The sequence below is a fragment of the Lynx canadensis genome, chromosome C1 (genome assembly GCF_007474595.2).
Source record: "Lynx canadensis isolate LIC74 chromosome C1, mLynCan4.pri.v2, whole genome shotgun sequence".
In the NCBI taxonomy this organism is placed as follows: Eukaryota; Metazoa; Chordata; class Mammalia; order Carnivora; family Felidae; genus Lynx; species Lynx canadensis.
Window position 1 is genome coordinate 202,409,465 of NC_044310.1, and position 26,698 is coordinate 202,436,162.

At 45.1% G+C, this 26,698-nt stretch overlaps 1 protein-coding gene across 1 annotated transcript in view; it reads left to right on the forward strand.

Moving 5' to 3' along the window:
* The first annotated feature begins 2,568 nt into the window (after window positions 1-2,568).
* Window positions 2,569-26,698, forward strand: part of TTLL4 (tubulin tyrosine ligase like 4) — a 38,192-nt gene continuing 14,062 nt past the window's right edge. Inside the window, exons 1-4 of the mRNA XM_030325062.1 lie at window positions 2,569-2,832; window positions 21,680-23,300; window positions 24,387-24,496; window positions 24,853-24,916. Of these exons, the coding sequence (XP_030180922.1) occupies window positions 21,778-23,300; window positions 24,387-24,496; window positions 24,853-24,916 (1,697 nt within the window). The 5' untranslated portion in view covers window positions 2,569-2,832; window positions 21,680-21,777. The remainder of the gene's footprint in view (window positions 2,833-21,679; window positions 23,301-24,386; window positions 24,497-24,852; window positions 24,917-26,698) is intronic.

Sequence of the window (26,698 nt, forward strand, 5' to 3'; positions counted from 1 at the left end):
AAAACACATCTTGGGAAATATATAATGTAACCCATATTACCTTGGTGTTTATCTTTAACAGATCAGAACTTCTGTTTTTGTTTTTAACAAAGCCATAGCTGGGGCACCTGATTTCAGCTTAGGTCATGATCCCAGGGTCATGGGATGGAGCCCCTTGTCAGGCTCCGTGCTGAGCGGGAGAGATTCTCTCTCCTTCTGCCCCTCTCCCCAACTTGAGCTCTCTCCAAAAAAAAAAAAAAAAGAAAAAAAATTTAAAAAACAGAAACCCACAAAGCCACAGTACTTCACTAAGACTTGTCTGGATTTAGACAAATAAGTATTGTGTTTTAAAATCTAGATTTCCCCCCCCCCAAAAGATAAACTAGGAAGAATTACCTTAGGAAAGAATTATTCTTTTTATTTTTTTAATGTTTATTTATTTTTGAGAGAGAGAGACACACACAGAGTGCTAGCGGAGAAGGGTCAGAGAAAGAGGAAGACACAGAATCCAAAGCAGGTTCCAGGCTCTGAGTTGTTAGCACAGAGCCCAACACAGAGCTCAAACTCACAAACCGTGAGATCATGACCCAAACTGAAGTCAGACGCTTAACCGACTGAGCCACCCAGGCACCCAGGAAAGAAGTATTCTTTAGGAAAGAATTATTCCTTCCCCCCCCCAAATAATTCATTAAATACTAGCTAGAGATATCATGCTTGTCTGGCATATAAAACACTCGATGTAGAGAAATTAAATATACAGACTTTTTGGGTTATCACATAAAGCAATAGTTAATCATTTTATGAGGAAGCATAATAAGAAAACATATTTCCATCCTTGTGAGCATACAATCTAGGGGATTAAAAATCTATAAACAATCTTACACCATTTTATATCATTGCACAAAGTGCTGAGAGGATTAGAAGTGAGTGCTGTGAGAAGTGTCTGGAATTCACAGAACGTCTGGAAGGTTTGAGCGTTTGTGCCCATGTTTCATTTTGCGTATGTATGAGTGCATGTCTGCTTTAACTCTTTTGGTGGGAGAGGGAAGTTAACGTTTTCAAACATAAAAATAGAATAGCATAATAAGCTCCCAAACTCTGATCTCACAGATTCAGCTATTATAAACATTTTGCCACACTGGTTCTACCCATTCCATTAAAAAAATTTTTTTAACATTTATTTAGAGAGAGAGTGAGAGAAAGCACAAGCCAGGGAGGGGCAGAGAGAGAGAGAGAGACACAGAATCTGAAGCAGGACACTTAACCAACAGAGCCACCCAGACACCCCAATAATGGTTTCCTAACATCTGTCTTTGTTCTTAATGTCCCCAGCCCATATTCAGATTTCTCCACTGTCTCAAAAATATCTTTTACAGTTGGTTTGTTTGACTCAGGATCCAAACAAGGTCCACTCATTGCATTTGATAATGCCTCTTAAGTCTCCTACAATCTAGAACACCTTTTTTTAATACTCTGAAATCGTTGAAGAAATGAGGTCATTTGTCTGTACATTGGCCCACCTTCTGGATTTGTCGGATTGCTTTCTTGCAGTGTCATTATTTCTTTTTACTGGAAGTTGGAGACAAACGCTTGATTAGATTCAGATTCAACTTTTTAAAAAATGTTTATTTATTTTGAGAGAGAGAGCATGAGCAGGGGAGGGGCAGAGAAAGAGAATCCCAAGTGGGCTCCATGCTGACTTGGGCTTGATCTCATGACACATGAGATCATGACCTGAGCCAAAATTAAGAGTCTGATGCTCAACCGACTGAGCCACCCAGGCACCCCAGATTCAACAATTTTTTGACAAAAATTCACTACTTCCTAAATATTGTGTAGTTTAAATTGCATCACATTAGGAAACATAATTATAGCTGTCCCACAATACACGATCTAAGATTGGTTAAAATCTATAGGGGATCCCCCAATCAGTCCTCCAATGGTTTTAGCATCCGTCATACTGTTGCTGAAATCAATGATTTACTACGCATCCTTGCTCTGGTCCAGATTGTTTTCATTAGGTTAGTCTCACCTTTTATTGTTCCCTTTATTTCTGTAGCCTACTGTTTAGAAAAGATCTTTTCACCCTCCAGCTCTCTTTCGATTTTCAGATCCATTAAGTCTAGGGTCATATGGGACTGAGGACATCTAGGGCACCGTCTGCCTTGCCTAGGGAGATAATGAATTGGAGTCAGTGTTTCCTAAAGTTCATACCTGAAGCTCATAAAGCAGGAGGTTGTAATAGTACTCTGAGTGGACTGGAGTTAGGGGAAAGTGGGTTGGAGGGAAACAAGGGATGTGGCCGCGTGTCCTTTACTGGAGTCAAACTCACAAGGCTTTTGCTGAGAAATAAGAAAATTCTTCAATAAAGCCTTAATTCCTTGATTTTAGAGGAGCGAATTAAGGCACGGCCCAAGTCAGTCCATAGAGGTGAGGTGGAATCAGGGCCCAGAAAAGGAGAGAATCCTGGAATCCCAGAATATAGTCTTTCAGGGACTCAGTCTCGGGACTACAACTCCCAGAATTCTGCTCTCCGGGTCTCACGCGCACTGAAGCGACTGCGCTTGCGCGCGGCTGGTGACGGCCGGCCTTCCCAGGTCCCACAACCCCCGAGATTCCGCGCGCCAGCCCTCCTCCCTCCCTGCCGAGATAGCCCCTTCCAGGCCCTCTGTCCGTCCGCTGGGGGCGCGCGCAGTGCGTGGCAGGCGGCCGCGGCGCCGGCGGCTGGGAGCGCGGGTCGCGTGGTGGTGTGTGGTTGCTAGGGGCGTCTGAGGCCGCCCGCTCGCCCCAGCAGGCCGAGGGAGGAAGCAGCGCGGAGCCGGCGCCGAGCCGGGGCGAAGCTCGGTCCGCTAGGTGAGTGTGGCGGTGAAGCCGGGGGAACGACCCGCCGCCGGCCCGACTCTCTTGCCCCTCCCTCTGCCCCGGTTCTTTCGCGCGGGTCCCCAAGCCCTCCGGCGGCTCCCGCCCCAGCCCCGCTTCCTGCCCGCCAGCTCTCCATCTCCGGGTAGGCGAGGGGGCTGCGGCCTTCCACCGGGCCGGGTCTTCGCGCGTCCTGGGGACCCTTCTCCCCCTCCGCCACGCCCCGTGAACTTAGTCAGCCCCGCCTCTGGGCGCCCGGACCCTGCAGCATCCCCTCACCCTGGGCCTCCGTGCCTCCTCTTTCCCGCCGCGCTGCGGTTTAAATTCTCCTCGCCTGTGTGTGAGCCCAAGCTACCTCTCAGGCTTCATAGGTGAAGTGAACGCGGATATCCACTTTTTTAGTTCCCCACCTTCAGTAGGTGTAGAGAGATACTATTCCCAAACTGTAGAGTTTCAAATAGGGTTTGAGATCCTGTAAACGTTAACTCTTCATTTGTTCATCCCTTTATTTAATCATTCATTCAACAGTGTTTTACAAATATCGACAAATATTTAATGAGCCAGGGACTGTGGAAGGCGCTGGGGAGGTGTAGTGGTGAACAAGGCAGGCATGTCTTCGCGGAGCTTGTAGTCTAGAGATTTTCATCAAGTAAACTAGCATTTGCCATACTGTGTGGTGTGTGCTCCGATAGAACGTTAGATATTTAACCCAGCCTTGCTCGGAAAATTATATCATCCCCATTCCCTGGTCTTCACATTCTCTTTCTGGATGTTGGAAATGTTTGAATCCTTCCTCCTTTGTTGAGTAATCCTTGCTCCCCCAGATACTCCAGATCACATCTTCCTCAACTTCATCATCTGTTGGTTTAGCCAATCAACAAATAGCTGGGGGACCCTTTGGGACAGTGTTCCCTCCGTCCTTCATTTCTTGCAGTAAATATTGAGCCACTGTTTGCATAAAACGCACCCCCTTGGTGCCCAGAAGGCAACCAGCTGCTTATTGATTGGTGGAATGGAACCTTGAAAAGTTATCAAGTGTTTTCTGGGAATAAAGAAGTGAGAACACATTCCAGATACAAAATAACTTTAGAGAAAATACAGCAAGGCCTAAAAAGAGAACTGGAAGCAGTTTGACAGGCCTCAGGTGCATTTAGAGGTAGCTATCCAGTGACAAATAAGAAAAGGAAAATTAATAGGGGTTAGATCACAAAGGGCCTTGGATGTTTTGTTAAAGAGAACAGTATCCTCAAGAGCAGTGGTTTTTCAAGCAGGGTAATTGGGGCCCAAGACTTCCAAGGGATACACCTGCGTATATAGCTTTAGAAGGCTCCATTTCCAGATCCTCAGCTTTCAAATGAACTCTTCTGAAACTGACTTTACAAGAAAAGGCAGGTGGAGGGGGGCCTGGGGAGGGATGTTATATCCTTCACACTTCCCTGTATTATCCCAAGTGTAAAAACCTTGGGTTGCCAAACAAAGCATTTGGAAATACTGATTTCAGGAAGGCCTCCTTTGGTGATTAAATTACTTTGAAAACCCAGAAGGCTTCCTCTCCCCCTAATACACATTGGTGTTAGGGTGAAGTCTGTGATATTCTGAATTCAGAAGAACCCCACAGTTAAATGTGATGAGAATGTTTTTTGGGACCACGGGTTTTTCAAGCTATAGGATCAAACTTGCGTGAAAAGCTTTTAAAGAGATTTCTTTTAATTTAGGTGTGTGTTATTCAATAAGATAGCTAAAAATTATTTTATTAAATCATGAAATGCTTATTCCAATTATGGTTAACTTAGTTCTTTTTATAAAATGTTTAGTAGTTTCTACCTCCTTTTTTTTTTTAAGTTTATTTATTTATTTTGAGAGAGAGAGAATCCCAAGCAGTTTTCTTACTCTCAGCGCAGAGCCCGATGCACCCAGCTCTATTCCATGAACTGCGAGGTCATGACCCGAGGCTATGCCAAGAATTGGAAAGCTAACCTACTGAGCCACCCAGGTGCCCTTCTGTCTCCTTTTAACAGAAGAATAAACTTGTTTAAACTTGTGATGAAAAATTTTAGAATTAAACTTTATTTATTTTTTAAATGTTTATTTATGTATTTTTGAGAGAGACAGAGCACGAGCAGGGGAGGGGAAGAAGAGGGAGACAGAACCCAAAGCAGGCTCCGGGCTCTGAGCTGTCAGCCCAGAGCCCGATGTGGGGCTTAAACTCACAGCCCTGGGTTCATGACCTCAGCTGAAATGAATGCTTAACCGACTGAGCCACCCAGGTGCCACAAAGAACTTTGTCCTTGGGAGCCCTCAGGGGTATTCTGGACAGACAGTGGTATTCTAGACCAGAGTGTTCAGACTTACTACTCTTAGGACTTCTTTATACACTTCAGAAGCTCTTTGGGATCTTCAATATATTTTTTAATTGGGATACATAATCTTGATAGTTACCGTACTAGAAGTTGAAATATATATTAATTCATTTAGAAATAAAGCCATTACAAGTTAATGTAGAATTTTTAAAATGAAAAATGATATTGTTTCAAAAAGATTAGTAGAAGAGTGACATTTTTTCAAATCTCTTTAATGTCTGGCCTAATAGAAGACAGCTGGATTTTCATATCTCTTTCTGTGTTCAGTCAGATTTGTTGTTTTGGTTGAATTATTAAGAAAATCCAGCCTCACATGGACATTTAGTTGGAAAAGGAAGAGTATTTTTAATAGCCTTTTCAGATAATTGTGGATATTCTTCTTTGGTATTACACACAAGTTAACAAGGGATGGTTTTATGAAAGTTATTACAGTGTGGTATCTGAAATGATACCAGTGAACTTTTCATACTTTGTTATATTAAAATCCATTGGTCTGTCTCTCATTTTGACTGCGTCTTTTACCCAGAGAGGATTCTGTAGCATTGTGTGATAGGTATCTGGAAAATACTGGTTTCACTGAGTTACGTGGCTCTTCCAAATGTTGACACATTAACAGTGTCAGAAAAATCATATCACCACACTCTCATCAGAAAAAGGGTTAAGTGTTGGGAAGCTGTCAAGCTCATGGCGGCAGATACAGTTTTGCCAAAATTCTAATTTTCTCTTGGAAGCTCAAATTTTATCATTGGCAACAAATACTGTCAGTTGTTTTTTTCTCGAGTTGCCAGTCTCACTTTGTTTTATTTTCTAGAAAATGTTTGCCAGATGCCAAAGTCTGAATAACCCATCGCTTTTGTGTCATTTATTCTTCCAAGTGAGCATGATGTTCCACAGAAAAATTTTGCAATTCATACGCACAGTGCTTTCCTTAGAGGTAGCCATCACCTTCTGTATGCCACATAGGTGTTTTATACGTGCTTCTTGTTTTGTCACACAGAATATTAAAAAGATGCCCTCCAGAATTGAGCTTTAATAGAATTTTTACTCTGCCATCAAGGACATTCTTGGGTAAAGCTGGCATTCTTTCACTGTGTGGTGAGGAAGCGTGTGGTGGTGAAGGATCTAACTTGGTGTGCCATTGTCTCACTTCTTGTTCCGGCACCAAATGTTGACCCCCCATCGCTTTTGTACCGTCAGTGGGAAGGCCAGCACAGTTAAAAAGGCGAATCCCATCTTAGTTTTGTTAGGAAAATAGTTTCACCAGCAGAACCTGTGGACTATCCCCAGAGGACCACCGTCCACCCTCACTCAGGAGGAGGGAAGAGGTTCCTTTCTGGTGATAAAAGCGAAGGCTTTAGGAGAGCTAGTCACCCAATTATGTTAAGCCTCCAGCAGTTTTCACTTTTCAGTAATTAGTAGATTTACCTCCCTCAGCTCTAGGTGCTGTAAGCTAGATTTTTCTCTCAGGTTGGCCAACTCCTTTTGCATTACTGAACTGTGTTCTGTAAAAGCTGGCTTTCTTAACTGGTGGTATTGACCCTCCCTTCTCATAGGGCTACGGTATTGACCTTCCTTTCTCAGGAGGCCTTCAAGAAGTTCATTGCTCCTCCACATTTTTTTAGGGAGACATAGCTTGGGATTTATCTCATAAGAGAAATGGAGTCTGATTCCTATATTCCTCCCCATTCAGCTTGGTTCCAGATAAGACAGTTCTATCTTCTAACATATCTACTGAGCGATTAAAGCAGTCTCATTAGAGAGCTTTCGAATTGTAGACTCTGAGCCATTTCTGATGTCCTGAGTTCCCCCTGGTGACGGTGAGAGACAACCTAGGTGGAGGAGGAAAAGGAAAGTGCAGGTCCCAAGGGCCACACCCACTTCTGTAATATAGGAGAGTGATTTGATCAGTGGGTAATGAATAATTGCTTTCTGTAGAAATAGATACCTTGTCCAAGTTGGTCTGGACCTGGCCCCTGGAGACTTGATGGTTTGAAACAACAGCCATAGATTTTCTAGCGTAGGTTGCTCATCATTCACTCTCAACTAAGGAGGAAACTTGAGGCAAAATTACATCTCAAAGCGTGGAAGGCGGAATGAAACGGGCAGTTTGTGGATGCCAGATAAAGATGACAAAGCAGATTGGTGTGCTTCCTGAGACTGCTTGCTCTAGAAGAGCAGAGGCTGCAGCCCCGGACGGCAGTTGGGGATCTACTGCAAGAGCCCTGCGTTTGGTGAGGTGGGTGGGTGGAGGGGGTAGATATTGGGCTAAGCTAGCTCTGTAAACAGAAAGAAAGGGTGTTTGAAGTCATTTTGTTTAAGAATGTTTTGCAGTTCTTTATCCTTTTTATTTTTTAAATTAATGTTTTTATTTATTTTTGAGAGAGAGACAGAGTGCGATCAGGGGAGGGGCGGAGAGAGAGGGAGACACAGAATCCGAAGCAGGCTCCAGGCTCTGAGCTGTCAGCACAGGGCCTGACGTGGGGCTGGAACTCACTAGCTATGAGATCATGATCTGAGCCAAAGTCGGTTGGTTAACCGGCTGAGCCATGCAGGCGCCCCCATCCTCCTTTCTTATCCGTTTAGTCAAGTTTTTTTGTTTTATTTTTAACAGATTTTTTTTTTTAATGTTTGTTTATTTATTTTGAGAGAGTGCAGGGGAAGGACAGAGAGGGAGGGAGAGAAAGAATCCCAGACAGGCTGGGGACATCAACTGTGAGATCATGAACTGAGCCAAAATCAAGAGCTGGATGCTTAACCTACTGAGCCACTGAGGCTCACCTATTTTTTTTTTAATTTTTTTAATGTTTATTTATTTCTGAGACAGAGACAGAGCATGAGTGGGGGAGGGGCAGAGAGAGAGGGGGACACAGAATCCGAAGCAGGCTGCAGGCTCCAGGCTCTGTGCTGTCAGCACAGAGCCCTACGCGGGGCTCGAACTCACAGACTGTGAGATCATGACCTGAGCCGAAGCCGGATGCTCAACCGACTGAGCCACCCAGGTGCCCCTGAGGCTCACCTATTTTTAACAGCTTTGTGGATGTATGAGTGACATTGAATGTACCCATCACCCCCAAGTCCATGGTTTTCGAAACCTTGTTCTAGGGAGCCTAGTGCCGGTGAGGTTGTTTGGGGAGGAGACGTGGGAGGCATTGCTGAGGAGGAGGTCAAACTAGGGCAGTGATCTGCCCCCTTCTGCCAGATTAGCTTTGCATTTGTCTGTTATAGGTATACCGGGATTCCCTATGAAGACCCATCATGGAGCTTGTGACGTATATCCAGGTGAAAAGAGAACAGTGTTGAGAGTAGCCTTTGCAAAGTATCACGTTAGAGGAATAAATACGCAAGAGATATTTATGGAGAGAGTGGGGCTTGAGTTGTGCCTGGAAAAGGTAAATAAAATATAGGGATTCAGAAGGAAGAGGCTTAGTGGAGTAAAGGCCTGCAGACAAGTTTGGAAGGTTTATTCCAGGAGTTTAGTGTTAAGACCAGCACAGTTCATACGGCAGTTCAAGGTAGAAGCAAATGGAAATAAGCCTTTCAAACCCAAGCTGAGAAATCTGGATTTTATTTACTGACTCATGTGAGGATCATCTGGAATGTTAAAAATGCAGATTCCTGGGTGGCTCAGTTGGTTAAGCCTCTGACTTGTGCTCTCAGCTCAAGGATTTGATCTCAGGGTCGTGAGTTCAAGCCCTGTGTTGGGCTGGATGTGAAGCCTACTTAAAAAAAAGAAAAAAAAAAAAAAAAAACCACAGATTCCTGGTCCTACCGAATCCTCTCTGAAGATGGGATTCAGGAATCTGCACCCCATGTTATTCTGATGCGGATGGTTGTTGGGCTACTGTGGTATTTAATGAGGACTCCTAGAAAATGTTTGAATCGGGAGTAACCCATTGAAGTAAAATCAAGCAAAGTGAATCTGGAGGCTGCCTGGAGGATGGAATTCAGGAGGGCAGGCCCTGGAAACACAGACTTCAGTCTGGATGTTATTGCAATGGTCCAGAACTGGGGTAGGGGTGGGGAAATGAAGCCTGCTAAGGAAGAGAATCTCTTAAATTTTATCACTGGTTTGGCCATGGAGAATAAGGGAAAGGATGAAGTCCGAGGTGACTGACATATTCTTAGGTGACTGAGAGAAAGAAAGTTCCACTGAAAGAAATTGAAGGACAAGTGTGCAGGGCTGGTTTAACAAGCTGGATTGAGGTGATTGGATACGCATGATGAAAAGGTAGAACAGACGGTGACGAGGACATGAAGCTTGAGAGAGGTCAGGTCTGAAGAGTGGCTCTTCTGTAACTAATAGTTGAAATTGCAAGAGCAGATTGGTTGGATGTGAGGGACTTGGAGGACTTTGGAGGGGGCTTCATGGGGAGAAAAGGCACTGGGGAGGAGTTGGGTGTGGTTGTGGCCTGGTTCCTGCACCGAGTAAAGAAGTAGCAACAAGGAGATGGTGGTAGGAGCACCTGTGTGACCTGAAGAGCGTCCACTTGTGGCTGTGCTGGTTTTAGCTGTTGTAGATACATTTGAATATTCAGCAAATATTTAATGAGCCCCGATTACATTTCCAGGGCTTGTCATAACACTATGTAAACAAGGTCCCAGTTCTCAAAGAGCTTTCATTCTGGAAGGGAAAATAGACAACAAAGGAATGCATAAATAATTGAAGTTTTTGTTTTAAAAATAAGGAATATGGTTTTTTTTTTTTTTTAATTTTTTTTTTCAACATTTATTTATTTTTGGGACAGAGAGAGACAGAGCATGAACGGGGGAGGGGCAGAGAGAGAGGGAGATACAGAATCGGAAACAGGCTCCAGGCTCTGAGCCATCAGCCCAGAGCCCGACGCGGGGCTCGAACTCACGGAACGCGAGATCGTGACCTGGCTGAAGTCAGACGCTTAACCGACTGTGCCACCCAGGCGCCCCAGGAATATGGTTTTTGACTAGGTGATTCATTTTTATAGCCAGAAATTAAAATGATAAAGAAGATAGGTAAGTCTCACACCCCATTGATAAACTTTAAAAAAAAAAAATCAGTTCCTATTTATTTTTCCACTATTTCTTTAGGCAGTTACAAGGAAATATTCACATCCAATAATTTCAGTTAGTGGAGGAGTGAGACTAAAACGAGGTAGTGTGATAGGGAAGGATCGGGGGTACTGCATCAGCGTAGACAGGCTTTTTGAGGTGGTGATATTTGCTGAACTCTAAAGATCTGAGTGTTTCAGAGAGAACAGTGGAGCCTCTGGGAACACAGGTGGGAACACACCTAGTGAGGAGGAAGAATGGCTCTCGTAGGGTCAGAGATACAGGAGTCAGATCATGTAGGCCTTGGAACCACCAGATGGCTTTAAGCTACATTTTATTTTTTTATTTTTATTAAAAAAAATTTTTTTTAACGTTTATTTATTTTTGAGACAGAGAGAGACAGAGCATGAACAGGGGAGGGGCAGAGAGAGAGGGAGACACAGAATCTGAAACAGGCTCCAGGCTCTGAGCGGTCAGCACAGAGCCTGACTCGGGGCTCGAATTCACGGACCGTGAGATCATGACCTGAGCCAAGGTCGGACTCTCAACCGGCCGAGCCACACAGGCGCCCCTAAGCTACATTTTAAAAAGGGCACCATGACCACAGTCTGGAGAATTGATTATAAAGAAGGCATAAGAGTTAGAAGCAGGAAAACCAGCAGGTGAGAAGTGATAGTGGTGTGGACTAAGGTAATGGTAGAATTGGAGAATAGATGGCTCCAAGGGCATACATTTGAAGCTGGAAAGACTTGATGGTGGATTGAGTGAATGGGAGTGAAGATCTGAGGTCAGGGTGAAATCATTGCCACAGGGCATGTTGGGAGTGTTGGTGTTGCATGAATACCAAAGGGACTTAGCCCCTTCTGCCTGCATGTTTTTTTTACTGAAGTCTTTTTGTGCATTTGAAGCTTATTTACTGCCTCTGATTCTACAAGGTCTCTAAAGGTGAGTCGGTTAAGTGAGGAATAGGATTGAAATGATTGATGGCATTCTTTTTTTTGAATGTTTATTTTTGAGAGAGAGAGACAGAGACAGAGCATGAGCAGGGACGGGCAGAGAGAGAGGGAGACAAAGAATCCAAAGCAGGCTCCAGGCTCTGAGCTGTCAGCATAGAGCCCGACACCGCCTGGTGCTGGAACTCACAAACTGCAAGATCCTGACCTGAGCCGATGTTGGATGCTTAGCGGACTGAGCCACCCAGGCACCCCTGATTGATACATTCTTATCTCAGCCCCTCCCATTGTCCTTAGCACGACTTTACTGAAATCTGACATTCCCATCTAGTTTCAAGAAGATTAACAGAAAACATGTTCCCTTCTTGAGTAACAGTGGTCATAGGAAAAAACAAAAACAAAAAACCTTAAGCTTCCCATGTTGTCCCCGTGGTCCTTCGACCCTAGCCAGCCCTTATCTCAGCCTCTAGGTTCTTGTTTCTCAACCAGTGCTGACAGCAGCTGCTTTTCAGTTGAAGTCAGGACCAGGCCTTGTGTTTTGTTGGACAATGAGGTTTTGTTTAGAATCAGGTTTAAACAGCATTTCTCCCCTAAAAATCAGAGACCTCCCCCTACATGGTGTGTTGATGGGCCCCAGAGAAAGTGCTGTTGAACTTTATCTGCCAGGCTCCCGTGTTTGCCTTCTTCCTCTTATTCCCCTTTAAGCCAGGGTTGGCAAATTCCCTGGCAGGTTAGAGCAGAGTATGCTGGGTGACTAGTTCATATTAAGGTGGCTACCAGTGGCTACACTGAAAAGACTTATATACTGGGGAGGCCCTTCTTTAAGGCATGTGACCTCAGTTCTTGCACCTTAGTGATGGATCCCCAGTCAAGCCTGCTTCAGGTAATGGAGCAATAAGTGAGTTTTACTTCATTGGCTGGAATCATTCACTGGTAAAATTCATTCCTGCCAGTCTAATTTCAAACAAATTGAAGTCGATTGTGCGCTGCCTACCTCCTGGTCTGAGGACAACCAAGCTTCCCTTTAAGTAGTAATAACCTTTTTTTTTTTTTTAAGTTTATTTATTTTGAGAGACACAGAGAGAGAGAGAGAGAGAGTGTGTGTGTGTTTGTGTGTGTGCGCGCGTGCGCGTGTGTGCAAGCAGGGGCAGAGAGAAAGGGAGAGAGAGAATCCTAAGCAAGCTCCGTGCTCTCAGCTTGGAGTCCGATGTGTGATGTGGGGTTTGAACTCGCCGGGAGATCATGACCTGAGCTGAAATCAAGAGTCAGACACTAGGGGCGCCTGGGTGGCTCAGTCGGTTGAGCGTCCGACTTCGGCTCAGGTCATGATCTCACAGTTTGTGGCTTCAAGCCCCGCATTTGGCTCTGTGCTGACAGCTCAGAGCCTGGAGCCTGTTTCAGATTCTGTGTCTCCCTCTCTCTCTCCGCCCCTCCCCCACTCGTGCTCTGTCTCTGTCTCAAAAATAAATAAACATTTAAAAAATTAAAAAAAAAAAAAAGAGCCAGACACTCAACCAATTGAGCTACCCAGGTGCCCCCAGATGTTTTGCCTATTTTTAAAATTGCCTATTTAAAAAATTTTAAATTGGGTTCGTTTTCATCCTTTTTTTTATTATTTATTTTGAGAGAGAGGAAGGAAGAGTGCATATGCACACACGCATGAGCGAGCAAAGGAGGGCAGAGGGAGAATCCCAAACAGGTTCCATCCTGTCAGCTCAGAGCCCCACTCAGGACTTTATCCTATAAACTGTGAGATCATGATCTGAGCTGAAATCAAGAGTCGGAAGCTTAACCAACTGGGCGACCCAGGTGCCCTTCATCTTGTGAGAATTCTTAGTATATTCTGAATACAAGTCCTTTATAGTTGCAGCTATTTCCTCCCCGTTTGTAGATTTTTATTTTTCATTCTCTCAGTAGTGTTTTTCTAAGTTCTTTTTTTTATATATGTGTGTGTAGCTTTTTTTTTTTTTTTAACTTTATGTGTTTATTTTGAGAGAGAGTGTGGGTGACCGAGAAAGGGAGAGAGAGAATCCCAGGCAGGCTCTGTGCTGTCAGCACACAGCCCAACACGGGGCTCGATCTCACAAATTGTGAGATCATGACCTGAGTCAAAACCAAGAGTTGGACACTTAACTGAGCCACCCAGGTGCCGCTTTCTAAGTTCTTAATTATGATATAATCCAGCTAACAGCTGGACTGTTAACCATACTTTCCTTTAAAATTTTTCAGTCACGATTTTTGTATCATATCTAATAAATCTTTGCCTTGCCCAAGGTCATAAACATTTTCTCCTGTTTTTTTTTTACTGGAAGTGTTATAGTTTTGGTTCTTACATTTAGCTCTATGATCCATTTTGAGTCAATTATGGTCTAAAGTAAGAGTCTGAGTTCATGTTTTGTACATGGATACCCACTGTTCCAAAGTTACTTGTTAAAGATTATCCTTTTCCTCATTAAGTTGCATAGGCAACCTTATTGAAAATTAATTGACCGTAAATGTAAGGGTTTATTTCTGGACTCTGGTTCCATTCATCTGTATGTTTATTATGCCAATACTTACATTGCCTTGATTACTATAATTTTATACTAAGTTTCTAAATCAGGTAGTGTAAGTTCAACTTTTTTTTCCCCCTCTTTTAATTGTTTTTGGCTGTTCTGGGTCTTTTTCATTTCTGTATAAATTTTAGGATCAGCTTGTCAGTTTCTCCAGGAAAGCCTGCTGGGATTTTGATAGGAATTGCGTTTACTCCATAGATCAGTTTGGGAAGAATCGTCATCTTAACAATGCTGAGTCTTCCAGTTTATGAACATGTTATATGTCTCCATTTATTTAATTTTAAATATCTCTTGGCAGTGTTTTGTAGTTTTCAATGTACTTCTTTTAAGTTTATTTAAAAAAAATTTTTTTTTTTAATGTTTATTTTTGAGAGGGAGAGAGACACCATGAGCAGGGGAGGGGCGGAGAAAGAGGGAGACAAAGAATCCGAAACAGGCTCAGGCTCTGAGCTGTCAGCACAGAGTCCGACGTGGGCCAGAACTCATGAACTGTGAACTTAAGACCTGAGCTGAAGTCGGACATTTAACTCACTGAGCCACCCAGGTGTCCTAAGTTTATTATTATTTTTTTTAATATTCGTTTATGTTGTGAGAGAGAGCACACACATGTGCATGCACAAGTTGGGGAGGGGCAGAGAGAGAGGGAGAGTGAATACCAAGCATGCTTCACGTTCAGCACAGAGCACAATGTGGGGCTGGATCTCATGACTGAGATTGTGACCTGAACCGAAATCAAGAGCTGGATGCTTAACTGAGTGAGCCACCCAGGCACCTGTTGTTAAGTTTATTCTTAAGGATTTTATTTTTTCTAATGCTATTGTGAATGGATGTGTTTCTTTTATTTCATTTTTTACTTGTTAGTATATAGAAGTAAATCAATTGTTGTATTTGATCTTGTATCCTATTATCTTACTAAATTTGCTTATTTAGAAGTTTTTTTTGTAGATTTCTTAGCATTTTCAATGTACAAGATTATGTCCTCTGCAAATAAGTATAGTTTTATTTCTTCCTTTGCAATCTACATACGCTTAATTTTTTTTTCTTGCCTTATTGCACTGGTTAGAATTTCCAGTGCAGTGTTGACTAGAAATGAGGAAAGTAGACATCCTTGTCTTATTCTCAATCTTAGAAGGAAAGCATCTAGTGTTTTACTATTATGTGTGATATGAGCTGTTTCTGTGATCTTACGATGCCTCTATCAAATTTTGAATGTTTCCTTAGTTTTTGCAGCATAAGAGATAGTCTGGGCTCATCTAATGCTTTTCCTGTCCCAACTATTTTCCAAGGAGCTCTAGTTCCTTTGTTCTTTTTATTGACAAATGGTATGTAGTGATCAGGGTCTGGGCACTAAGTGAGTAACAATCACTTTTTAACTCTTCACCCAGTGTTTTCAGAAATCCCAACCATCTAGTTATATAAAAACTGTAAGGGTATATCCCAAAACACTTTTTTTTTTAAGCTTATTTATTTATTTTGAGAGAGAGAGGAGAGAGAGAGAATCCTAAGCAGGCTCCACACTGAGTGTGGAGTCCGACACGGGTCAAACTCACAAACTATGAGATCATGACCAGAGACAAAATCGAGAGTCAGAAGCTTAACTGGCTGAGCCACCCAGGCACCGCCCTCCCCCCACAAAAGCACTTTTCAATTGTTTTTTAGTGCCAAGTCACACCTGCAGGTGAAGAACCTAGTTACCAGTAATATAATAAATTGCACAGAAGTTTCCCAAATGACCAGACTACTATGTCTTTTTATAAAAGAACATTATTTGTACTAGCTGAAATTGTGCAGCGGAATACTTGCTGTGCTGCCTTCTCCATGTGTGTTTCCCCCTTCCGACCCCTCCCCCCCTCCTTCATTGATACTTGAGAAAAGAGCTGAGGGAAGAAGGTTTGACCATACAGTGCCAGTAATGAGCATGATAACTGTCACCCACCCCTTGAATGTTTAGTGTGGACTGTGCTTTATGTGAATTTTCCAATTTGATCTCACTGCTACCCAGTGGGGGTTATGATACTTCTTCTCTTGTCTTTTCTCAAACATTCCAGCTGTGTGGTTTCAGCATTGAATGAATTCACTATTCATCAGAGCTCTGTTTGATGTGAGTTATGAAGGGATGGTAACTGCTGACCCAGCATGTCTGTGAGGGATCATAGTGCCCTGGAGACTCTTGGAATACTTCCCACAAGCAACATGTGGTTGGTTGTTGTTTTGAAGGATTAGACAATACAGATGCCCATGAAGTAAACTGGAAAAATGTCCCCCTCCCTTCCCCTCCCTTGCCCCATCCTTCATTCCACTCTTCTCCCCAAGATACTTACCATGATAGTTTAGTGTATATTCTTCCAGCCCTTTGTTTTTGCTTAAACACATTCAAATATCCCGAGAGCTGTTTCAAAGGGGCTTTTATTCCCAACAACACGCTCCTCAGCTGATCTGCCCTAAACTAACCTTTCTTTTCAGCTGGGCATGTTCCTGTTTGGACCTTGACTGAGAAACTTAATCAGAAACAGGCTTGTTTGCTTCTAAACTTGAACGCTTCTGGCAATAGCATAGTGTTTGTATCCCCTATTCACCCCTTGAGTTCTCCTATTCCCCAGGGATAATCTGTAGGAGCAAGAAAGGTGTAAGATTAGTAGCTCTGTGAAATGTTAGATTGTTCAAAATCTAACAGATGAGGTCAGTTTATTGGTTCCTAAAGTAAGTTCCTCACAAGCTCTTGGTTGGAGGGTCAACTAATGGCAGACCCTTGAGAGAGAGTAAGTATGAGTGCCTTTACTTGTCTTTAAGTAGTGGATATATATGTGGCTAAAAAAATATATGTAAATTGAATGAAAATAATGGGACTTGTGAATCCTTTTAATTTATATAATCACCAATTACTCTAAGTTTAGACTTGCTTGGGTTGGGTGTTCTTGTGTTTTGTTGTTGTTATAGAAACAGACTCTTTTTCTTTTAATGTTTGTTTATTCTGAGAGAGAGCACACACACGAGAGCACACGAGGGACAGAGAGAGAGGGAGAGAGAATCCCAAGCAGGCTCTGATGCTGGGGGTGGGGGGTAGGGGGGGTGGTTTCATCTCAGGAACTGTGAGATCAAGACCTGAGCCAAAAGCAAGAGTCGGATGCTTAGCCGACTGAGCCACCCAGGCGCCACCAGTTGGGCGTTTTTGAAACAAGGCTTTCATCAGTAGCCTTTGTGAAGCTTCCTACATATATAAATACCTTTCCTTCTTATTCTTGCCTTCGATGTCTCATCCTATAATGTTTCCTGGGAGATGGGCAGCCTGTTTCTGAGATTGTAAAGACACACATAGACACACCAGTGTGTATCATCACAGTGTGCTTAGGAATCTGAGGGAGTTGGGGCGGGGTGGGTGGTGTACATTGTGTCAGGAGCCCAGGGCATACTACAAGGGACAGGTTTTATGACCTCGTGGGAAAATGGCCTTCTGAGTATATGCTTTCTCTGGGGTCTGGGTACCAGACATTATTTGTCCATCTAGGCTTTGACTTTATGGCAGAAACCACTATTGCAATGTGTTAGATTTTGAAACTATTTTCTCACTTCCTCTACTTTTTTTTTTTTTTTTTTAATTAAAAAAATTTTTTTTTCAACGTTTATTTATTTTTGGGACAGAGAGAGAGCATGAACGGGGGAGGGGCAGAGAGACAGGGAGACACAGAATCGGAAACAGGCTCCAGGCTCCGAGCCATCAGCCCAGAGCCTGACACGGGGCTCGAACTCACGGACCGCGAGATCGTGACCTGGCTGAAGTCGGACGCTTAACCGACTGCGCCACCCAGGCGCCCCTACTTTTTTTTTTTTTAATGTTTTTATTTATTTTTGAGAGAGAGGGAGAGAGAGAACAAGCAGGGGAGGGGCAGAGAGAGAGAGGGAGACACAGAATCTGAAGCAGGCTCCAGGCTCCGAGCTGTCAGCACAGAGCCCGACGCGGGGCTTGAACTCACGAGCCACAAGATCCATGACCTGAGCCGAAGTCAGACGCTCAACCGACTGAGCCACCCAGGAGCCCCCCACTTCCTCTACTTCTTATATTTAGGCCTTCAAAGGCGTTTTTCTGTTTTTTGGGTTTTTTTATGTTTATTTTGAGAGACAGAGTGGAGAAGGGGCAGAGAGAGAGGGAGACAGAATCTGAAGCAGGCTCCAGGAGCCATCAGCACAGAGCCTAATGCGGGGCTTAAACTCACAAACTGCGATATCATGACCTGAGCCAAAGTTGGCCATTTAACTGACTGAACTACCCTGGAGCCCCTGGAAGGTTTTTTAAAGTTTGTCGCTTCTCATTCCTATAGTCAGATGAAGTCATTCTTTGGTACTAGAGTGGCAGTGCTATTGAGGGTAGCATATGGAAAAGGTGACCTGTGGCCAGGAGTCAGAGGTCCCTGGGACCCAGGTTGCCTGAATTTTCTAGCTAGGTCTCTACTTCCCCATCATATGGGGTTTTGATTTCATTAATGATCTCTGTAAAGAGAAAGAAGAAGGTTGCTTTTAGCAACCATTATTTCCTGGTCTAAACCAGACACTACTCCTGAACCAAAAACTATGATACCAGGTCAGAACATTTGTACGTGGTACTGTTATGAGTGATACTGTTTACTTCATGTTCTTGAAGCTACTCTGTGTAGGTTATCTGACATGCCAGATCGGTTTTGCTTGGCAGTTCCTGACACCGTCATCTTCGCCAACCCTGGTTATCTCTTACTAGCTCTGGAGCTGTTTCCCAGAAAGGGATGTACGGAACCATCTTCTCATCTGTTTGACCCCTGTGTCCAGATAATGTGTCCTTACAAAGACAGGTGGCTCGTTTCTAAGTTGCCATCCTACACATCATGGGGACTACGAGAGGAAACAGGGAGTGGGAAACAGCCATTGCAAAGACATAGGAGATCTGGAATCCTGTTAGAGGAGAACCCACTTTACTCTGGCGCTTGCCCGGCTGGCCTGCTTCACACTGTGCCTGGGAGCAGGCCACCCGCAGCCTCTGAAGAGGGCAGAAGTATATTCTTTGCTCCTTCTTCCTCATTCGGATTAGAAGTCAAGTCAGCCAGATGCCAGGCCACTTGGTTCAGTATTCCTGGCACTGAGGATTCATGTGACACGATGCAGAGAGGCAGACATTGCGTGGTGTGTGCAGAAGGGAGGAAGAAGGGTTCTCTTCACCCAGCCCTGAGGCAGCAGGCAGTGGGCCTCCATGGCTGCAGGGGGAAAGTGGGATTGGCCGCGGTTCTGAGACGAGCACATGCTTTTACAAGCTTCGTCCACGAAGGGGCTCAATATAAACGGTGGGAGAGTGTTTCCAACCTGGGTTTTCTCTTGAACCTGAAGCTTAAGGATAATTGAGGGGACAGGGAATGAGTGTGTGTTTCATTCCTGTTTAAGAGGCATTTAGAGTCAGACAAACTCTAGTTTTAATCTAGCCACCACTCATTATCGGTTGTTTAATTATAGAAGAGTTACTTAGGGGCGCCTGGGTGGCGCAGTCGGTTAAGCGTCCGACTTCAGCCAGGTCACGATCTCGCGGTCCGTGAGTTCGAGCCCCGCGTCGGGCTCTGGGCTGATGGCTCAGAGCCTGGAGCCTGTTTCCGATTCTGTGTCTCCCTCTCTCTCTGCCCCTCCCCTGTTCATGCTCTGTCTCTCTCTGTCCCAAAAATAAATAAACGTTGAAAAAAAAAATTAAAAAAAAAAAAGAAGAGTTACTTAGCTTTTCTGATTTTCAGATTCATCACCAGTAAATTGAATATAAGGTTTTTGTGAGGATTAAATAAGATAATAGAGGTAAAATGCCTAGCACACTACCTGGCATTTGTTAGATGCCCAAATTAGTCTTCATCACTGCTAGCGTGGTCCCCTTCATTTACTGAACTTTTTCAGTGTATTCATTCATTCAGCAGAATATTGAGCACTTAACTATGTTCCAGACACAACTGAGGACATGGGCTAAAGGAAAACATGCTTGTCGCTTCTTGTCAGATGAGTGATCCAGTAGACCGTCATTAAAGTTCAGCATAATAGAAACAGTGACGGTGGCATGCACACAAATGAGGCATCCTTTGCAAAGTGGAGAGTCCAGGAAGGCTCCCAGGAGAAGGGGATATTTGAGCTGATTACTTTTCAGTCTGGTGAAAAGAAGGAAAAGGCTCCAGGGAGTGGCACTTGCAAAGGCATGAAGGTCTGAGATAGTGCAGTGCCCACGAGGAGCCACAAGTGGGGCATTTTTCAGGAATACCAGTGACATTTCCTTAGCCCTTTTCTCCAGTCACTTTGGTGTGTCTGTCGGGTCGCATTGGTAGGGCAAGATGTGAGGACTACGTGAGTTGGGACTGTGAATCTGTTGAGTGTACACAAGGCACACGTGTGTGGTCTTGTAAAGTCCATGGCAGGCTTTGATATTTCCTCGTGTCTGCCTCTCTACCATAAGTGCACACTGTGTGATTGTCCCCGGCAGTATTTCCATAGTTTGGACTTGGTGGAGATCCATTTTCTGTCTCCTTAATATGAGGCTACTGGCATCAAAATCTAGTTTTAGAACTTAGGCTGTTTTTAGCCCACTGCCATTTTGAGCGTTGGCAGTAATGAGTTGTGGTTTTTGTACTCTCTCTCCTTGAGAAAGAATTCACATAGGTCAGCCTTTGCAGGAAAAGAGGGCGATGTCATGTGGCTTCTGCAGGCTTTCTGTTGTTAGACAACACCAACAGTTCCTATAGATGTAGATAGGAATAGTGGGTCCTCCTTGGCCATTAGTCTCTTAATCAAAATACAAGGACCTCTCCCCGTTGAAGTTTGTGTTTTAGAAGTAACTTGAGCCAAAAAATTCTCTGCTAATTCTTTCCCTCTTGCCATTGCAAAAACACTTCCTTGGTAAGGATGCCAGGATTCCATTCAGAATTATCCCAGATGAATGACTTCTTATAGAAAGGTCTTATTTTTTTCCCCTTTGGATGCTGTCATTTGTGAAAATTGGAGATTATTTTGTGACTTTGATTTAGAAAGTAAGTGACCATGCTTAACAGACTGTTTGGAACTGAGAATTACTGGCTGGTTCAGAGGTTTTGCCTTAGAGGAAACATTGAATGAGGGAACGTCTGAGACAGGCCCTCCCTCCCTGAGATCCAATCCCCAACTGATACCTGGGGTTTGATGTAAGGAAAGCTCTCCTACTTCTTCCTCTATATTCTGCCCCCTGAACTCTCCTGTCCCACTGTGGCGGCTGGAAATGAGGTCACTTGAAGTAAAAATACCGTTGGTGTCCAGTTCCATTTTGTTTCTACTTTTTCCCACCAACAGCTGGCATGGGATTTAAGTCTATATAGTTGGCAGGACGCTTGAAGAGATGAAATCACTGTCTCAGCTTCTGAGCGAACTGCAGAGGTCAGCCCAGGAATTCTCTGCTTATATCTCAACTTGTCACACTTAACTATAAAATGCAGGCCACGCCAGGGGTGACTGAACGTTGGTCAGGGACTCCTAGATGTAAAATCTGTTTCTCAAGTGACCTTTGATCTTTCAGAATTGGTTGGTGAAGAGGAAGATATTGGCTGGTTTCTCTGCCACCCCCAGACTTGCCTTATTCCTTGCCACACTGGGGGTTAGGCGAGGGAAGGAAGCCACTCAGTGAAGTGGATGGTGACACAGAGAGATGTATTTTGCTTTGGAGAGAGAGGAAAGATCTCCCTGAGGGTGTGGGAACACGTGAGCAGACTCACTGGTGGAGTCTTAAAGTCCGTGTCCTTGATGAAGCCGGCTTTGATTGCATGAGGGTAGCAGGAAGACCACTGGAAGCACCCTAGGACTCTTGTGCTCTTCTCTCAGGGTTCTAAATATCAGCCACGGCCAGGTGCCCAGGAAGAACCGAAGGGGGGCTCTGTTGCCCGGTGTCTGTCCTTCTGGGACTGTGACGTTCCCTATGGCTTCTCTCCCCATTCAGGCTGACGGACTTCAAGGATGCAGCCGCTACTACTGGAGGTGTGTGGCACCTTTTCCGAGTTGGGCCATGAGGCCACGTGGCCATGATGTGGGCCCCTCATGGCCTCAGCAGGAACAGAGCACTACAGCATTGGCCTCCGCCAGAGAAACGGCTTCAAGCAGAGTGGCCCCTCAGGCACAGTGCCCGCCCCGCCACCGGAGAAACCCTCCGAGGGCAAAGCCTGGGCTCCGGCCCATCAGCAGGTGAAGCCAATCTGGAAACTGGAGAGGAAGCACGTGGGGACACTTTCAGCAGGGTTGGGCCCAGGCCTCTTGGGGGTCCCACCCCCGCCAGCATACTTCTTTTGCCCCAGCACTTTATGTAGCTCAGGGCGCACGGCCGTCATCGCAGGCCACAGCACCTCCTGTTACCTGCACACCCTCCCAGACCTGTTCGGCGGCACCCTCCTGTACCGCCGCGCCGGCTGCAGGCACAAACCGTACCAGCAACTGGAGTCTTTCTGCTTGCGCTCGAGCCTGCCCAGAAAAACACCTTTTTCTCTCCCTCAGAAGAGCCTCCCTGTCAGACTCACTGCCAACAAGGCCCCTTCTTACACAGTCTCCCCCATGGCTCAGCCCATGGCATCCTCATCTACAGATCCATACCTCTCACTGGGAGCGGCTGGGGAAAATCCTTCGGGGAAGAGCCTGGCCTCTGCCATCTCAGGGAAGATCCCCTCTCCATTCTCCTCCCCCTCCCCCTCCTCCCCCTCCTCCCCCTCCTCCCCCTCCAAGCCCACGCTGAATAACAACTCCTTCATGCGGCCAAATAGCACTAAAGTGCCTTTATCGCAGGCCACAGAGGGCCTGAAGCCAGTATCCTCACCCAAGATCCATCTTGTCTCCTGGCATCATTCGGGGGGTACTGGAGACTGTGCAGTGCAGCCTATTGAACACAAGGTCCCCAAGAGTACCGGCACTGTCCTAGATGATGCCCCTGCCTCTAGCACCCTGTCTGCCCCCAGCTCCTTAGACATGTCCACCACCAGTGTTGCCTCTCCCCAGTATAACCGGAGTGACTTAACCACAAGAGCAGAGCCACATCCCTGTGGCCTGGATGGCGACTTTGTTTCTCAGGCTCTGACTAAGGAGGTTCGGTTCACTGAGGCCGTGAGGAAGTTGACTGCAAGAGGCTTTGAGAAGAAGCCAAGGCAAGGCTGCCAGTTTGAACAGTCTTGTTTCATGAACTCCAGCTTGCAGTGCGATCTCCTCAACAAGAACAGGCTGTGGAAACCTCCCTCAGTAGGCCAGCAGTTCCCTCAGGAGGATGCTGGAGCAAACAGCAGGATCCTCCCTAGAGCCCGGGACACGTTGGAGTTGGACAGCACAGTCTTCTGTACCAAACGCATCAGCATTCACCTCCTTGCCTCACATGCCAATGCGCTCAGCCACAGCCCTGCCTGTGGGTCTACGATCGACTCCCCACCACTGGGAGAAGACAAAACTCCCATTCTGCCTTCTCCCTCTCAGCCCCTTGGCGTAGCTGATGTGGCCACCCGTCTCTCTTCCATCCATCTGGGCCCGCTTGGGACGGAGGGGCCTAAGGAAGCCAGGGAGCTGGACTCACCTGCTAGGGATATCGGGTAAGTTGGGGGACGTTTTTGATTGATTTAGAGCGGGAGAATGTATACACCATAATTTAATGACACTGACCTTATGTCTTTGAAGGTGGTTTTATTTTTTGGCTGCCCTAGAATTTTGGTTTTCACTTTAGGGCAGAGGTTGGCAAAGTAGACCAGTAGGTGGGCCAAATCTTGCCCACTGTCTGCTTTTATAAACAAAGCTTTATTGAAACACAGCCTTCCCCATTCATTAACTGCTGTGTATGGCTGCTTTCCTGTTACAATGGTAGGTTTGAGTAGTTGCAACAAACTGTATGGCCCACAAAACTGAAAAGATTTACTCTCTGGTCCTTTAGAGGAAGCGTTTGTTTTAGATTAAAACCAGGGAGAATAATACCAAACATCTTGTGTTGGGCCTATGACTTTTCTACTTAATTCCAAACCAGATCAGGCTCTTTGCCATTCCTGGTATGATAGCCATTAAAAAAAATTTTTTTTAATGTTTGTTTATTTCTGAGACAGAGAGAGACAGAGCATGTTTTGGGGGAGGGACAGAGAGAGAGGGAGACACAGAATCAGAAACAGCCTCCAGCTCTAAGTTGTCAGCACATAGCCTGATGTGGGGCTCGAACTCACAAACCGTGAGATCATGACCTGAGCCGAAGTCAGACGCTCATCCAACTGAGCCACCCACGCGCCCCAATGCAGCCATTTTAGAGTTAGGGTATACACATGCTTGGCTTCTTCTCTTGTGCTTTGTTACCTCTCTGGAATCTTGGTCTACCAAGTCCTTGTTCTGAATTCCCAGAAGTCTAGCGACCTTCGAAGTCAGTCACCAGGCATTCGTTGATGGTGTTTTTGTATGCAGAATTGTGTACTTACGTGCTATGAGGGACTTCAGAGAAGATAGGAGACAGGGTAGCTCTCTACACCACAGGGGCTGTGGGCTTGAGGAACTGTGGCTAGACCTAAGCTCTGAGGGCAAGAGAAATGAGCAAGAGACAGCAGGTTGGTGAGTGGAGAGAAACACTGGGACATGATCAAGGAATGAGAATCTAACTGTGACCTGTCTTACTGACTGGGCTGGGGCATGATTCTTTCTTACAGTTCAGCTACACACCTCCAGGTAGACCTGGGTGAGGCTGAAGATCTAGAAGAAGAGCTGGTAGATGGTTTGGAAGACTGCTGCAGCCATGATGAGAATGAAGAAGAGGAGGGTAAAGGACCCTCTTACCTCCCACTGGGAAGTGGTCACCACCTGCAAGGGAAGGGGGCTGACAGCTGTATGCTGGCTCCTTGACTCCCTTTATCACCTACAGTAATCATTTGCTTCGTGGGTCTAAGGGTGGTAGTGGCTTCTGGGGAATGGGTTTCCTAGCCCTCCCATCCCACCAGTCTTGCTTTCTCTGTGCTGCTGCCCAGCTCACAAAAGGCCGTGCAAGGCAGCAGGGTGGTGTTCGTGGCTCTGCGGGAAGGCTGAGCCAACATGTCCAAGGAAGAGCTGCCTAGGCTTGGTGAGTTTATGTAGCAGCCTCTCCTAGTGGAACTTCTCTCTTTGCCCCCCCCCCCCCAGGAGACTCAGAGTGCTCCTCATTCAGTGCTGTCTCCACCAGCGAGTCGGTAGCAGTGATCTCTAGGTGAGTATTATGTTGATCATTGGCAGAGGCTCATTTGCTGTCTCTTTAAGATTATAAGGAGATTAATTACCTACGTCATTAATGGCCCCGTTAACTGTAACTCATTTTTACCAGAGTTTTACATTTGCGATTTTAGTTTTCAAACAAGGACCAGAAGCATATTGTATCATTTAGGCTTAAAAATAGTACCATGTTTCTTAGCCTACAGTTTGGTCTTAATTTCCAAGAAATTGTTCAAGTAAAAACAATGATTTCAAGAAGTACTTGGAAAATTGGGCCACCTGGGTGTCTTAGTCAAGTGTCTGACTCTTGATTTCAGCTCAGGTCATGATCTGATGGTCGTGGGATCAAGCCCCAAGTTTGGCTCATGGAGCCTGCTTAAGATTCTCTTTCTCCCTCTGCCCCTCCCCCACTGGCACATGCGCATGCTCTCTTTCCCCCACAAAAGGAAAAAAATCTTCTAGCTTAAATCTAGGTTATTTTATTGACTACCCTTGGTAGAGTCTGAGAAATATCCATGTCTAACCAGGGAACCAAAAAGTCAGTCTCTTCATGTAGGCTCTTCTTTTACAAAACAGGTTGTTGGAGGATGCTGCGTAACTGAGATGGGGAACCCAGGGGAAGGAAGGAACGCAGGACTGTGAGGAAGTTATTATAAATGAGGGCAGTCATTCTGCTGAAGGTCTTTCAAGGACTTGCTGAAGGGTCACATATGCTGCCTTTCTGGGTGGAAAGTTAACACCTTCAACATAACCTTACTTGTTCCCCTCACCACTTACAACTTTTCCTTATTACATTGTTTTATTAAACATTATTTAAAAAATATTATAAAGAACCCCCCTGCCCCAAAGTACTAATTTCTTCTTTTTTTTTTTATGTTTATTTTTGAGAGAGACAGAGTGCAAGAGGGGGAGGGGCAGAGAAAGAGGGAGACACAATCCAAAGCAGGCTCCAGGCTCTGTCAACACAGAGCCCAGTGCAGGGCTCGAACTCACGAAATGGAAGATTGTGACCTTAGCCAAAGTCGGACACTTAACTGATCGAGCCACCCAGGCGCCCCTAGAGTGTTTTTCTTTTTAAAAATAACTTCTGGGGCGCCTGGGTGGCTCAGTTGGTTAAGCGTCTGACTTCGCCTCGGGTCGTGATCTTGCAGTTCAGGAGTTCGTGTCCCGCATCCGGCTCTGCGCTGACAGTTCAGAGCCTGGAGCCTGCTCCGGATTCTATGTCTTCCGCTCTCTCTGCCCCTCCCCTGCTCATGCACTCTCTCTCTCTCTCTCTCTCTCTCCCAAAAATAAACAAACATTAAAAAAATTTTTTTAGAAAAATAACTTCTACTAAAAATGTAAAAGGAACAAAATACAAGTATTGACAGTTGGTGTTTTGTTTTTCGTGTAAAATTTCTCTGCTAATTTTAATGAAAATCAAGCCACGTGTCAAGGCTAACATATACCTACTGTACAGAGCGCCCACACTCAGCTTGCTTTTGTCTGTGTCAGCTGTGCCTCAAATGAAGCAAAGAGGACAAGGAGCCTTCCATGCCTTGGTTGGTGCAGACCAGGCAGGCTGTAGCTCTGTGAGTGGGATGGTGGCAACGCCAGCACCAGTTTTGAAGCCCCAAACTAGCAAGGGGAGAGAACTGTTTGGAAAGAGAAGACACAGAACTAGAACTTTCTGTGAAGGTGGATAGAAATCCTGTCCTAGGTAACCCTGAGTCTAGTGTTACTCAAAGCCTAACTGGTCCTCCTTCCAGAAAAACAAAGCCACATCTGGATGTTGACTTGA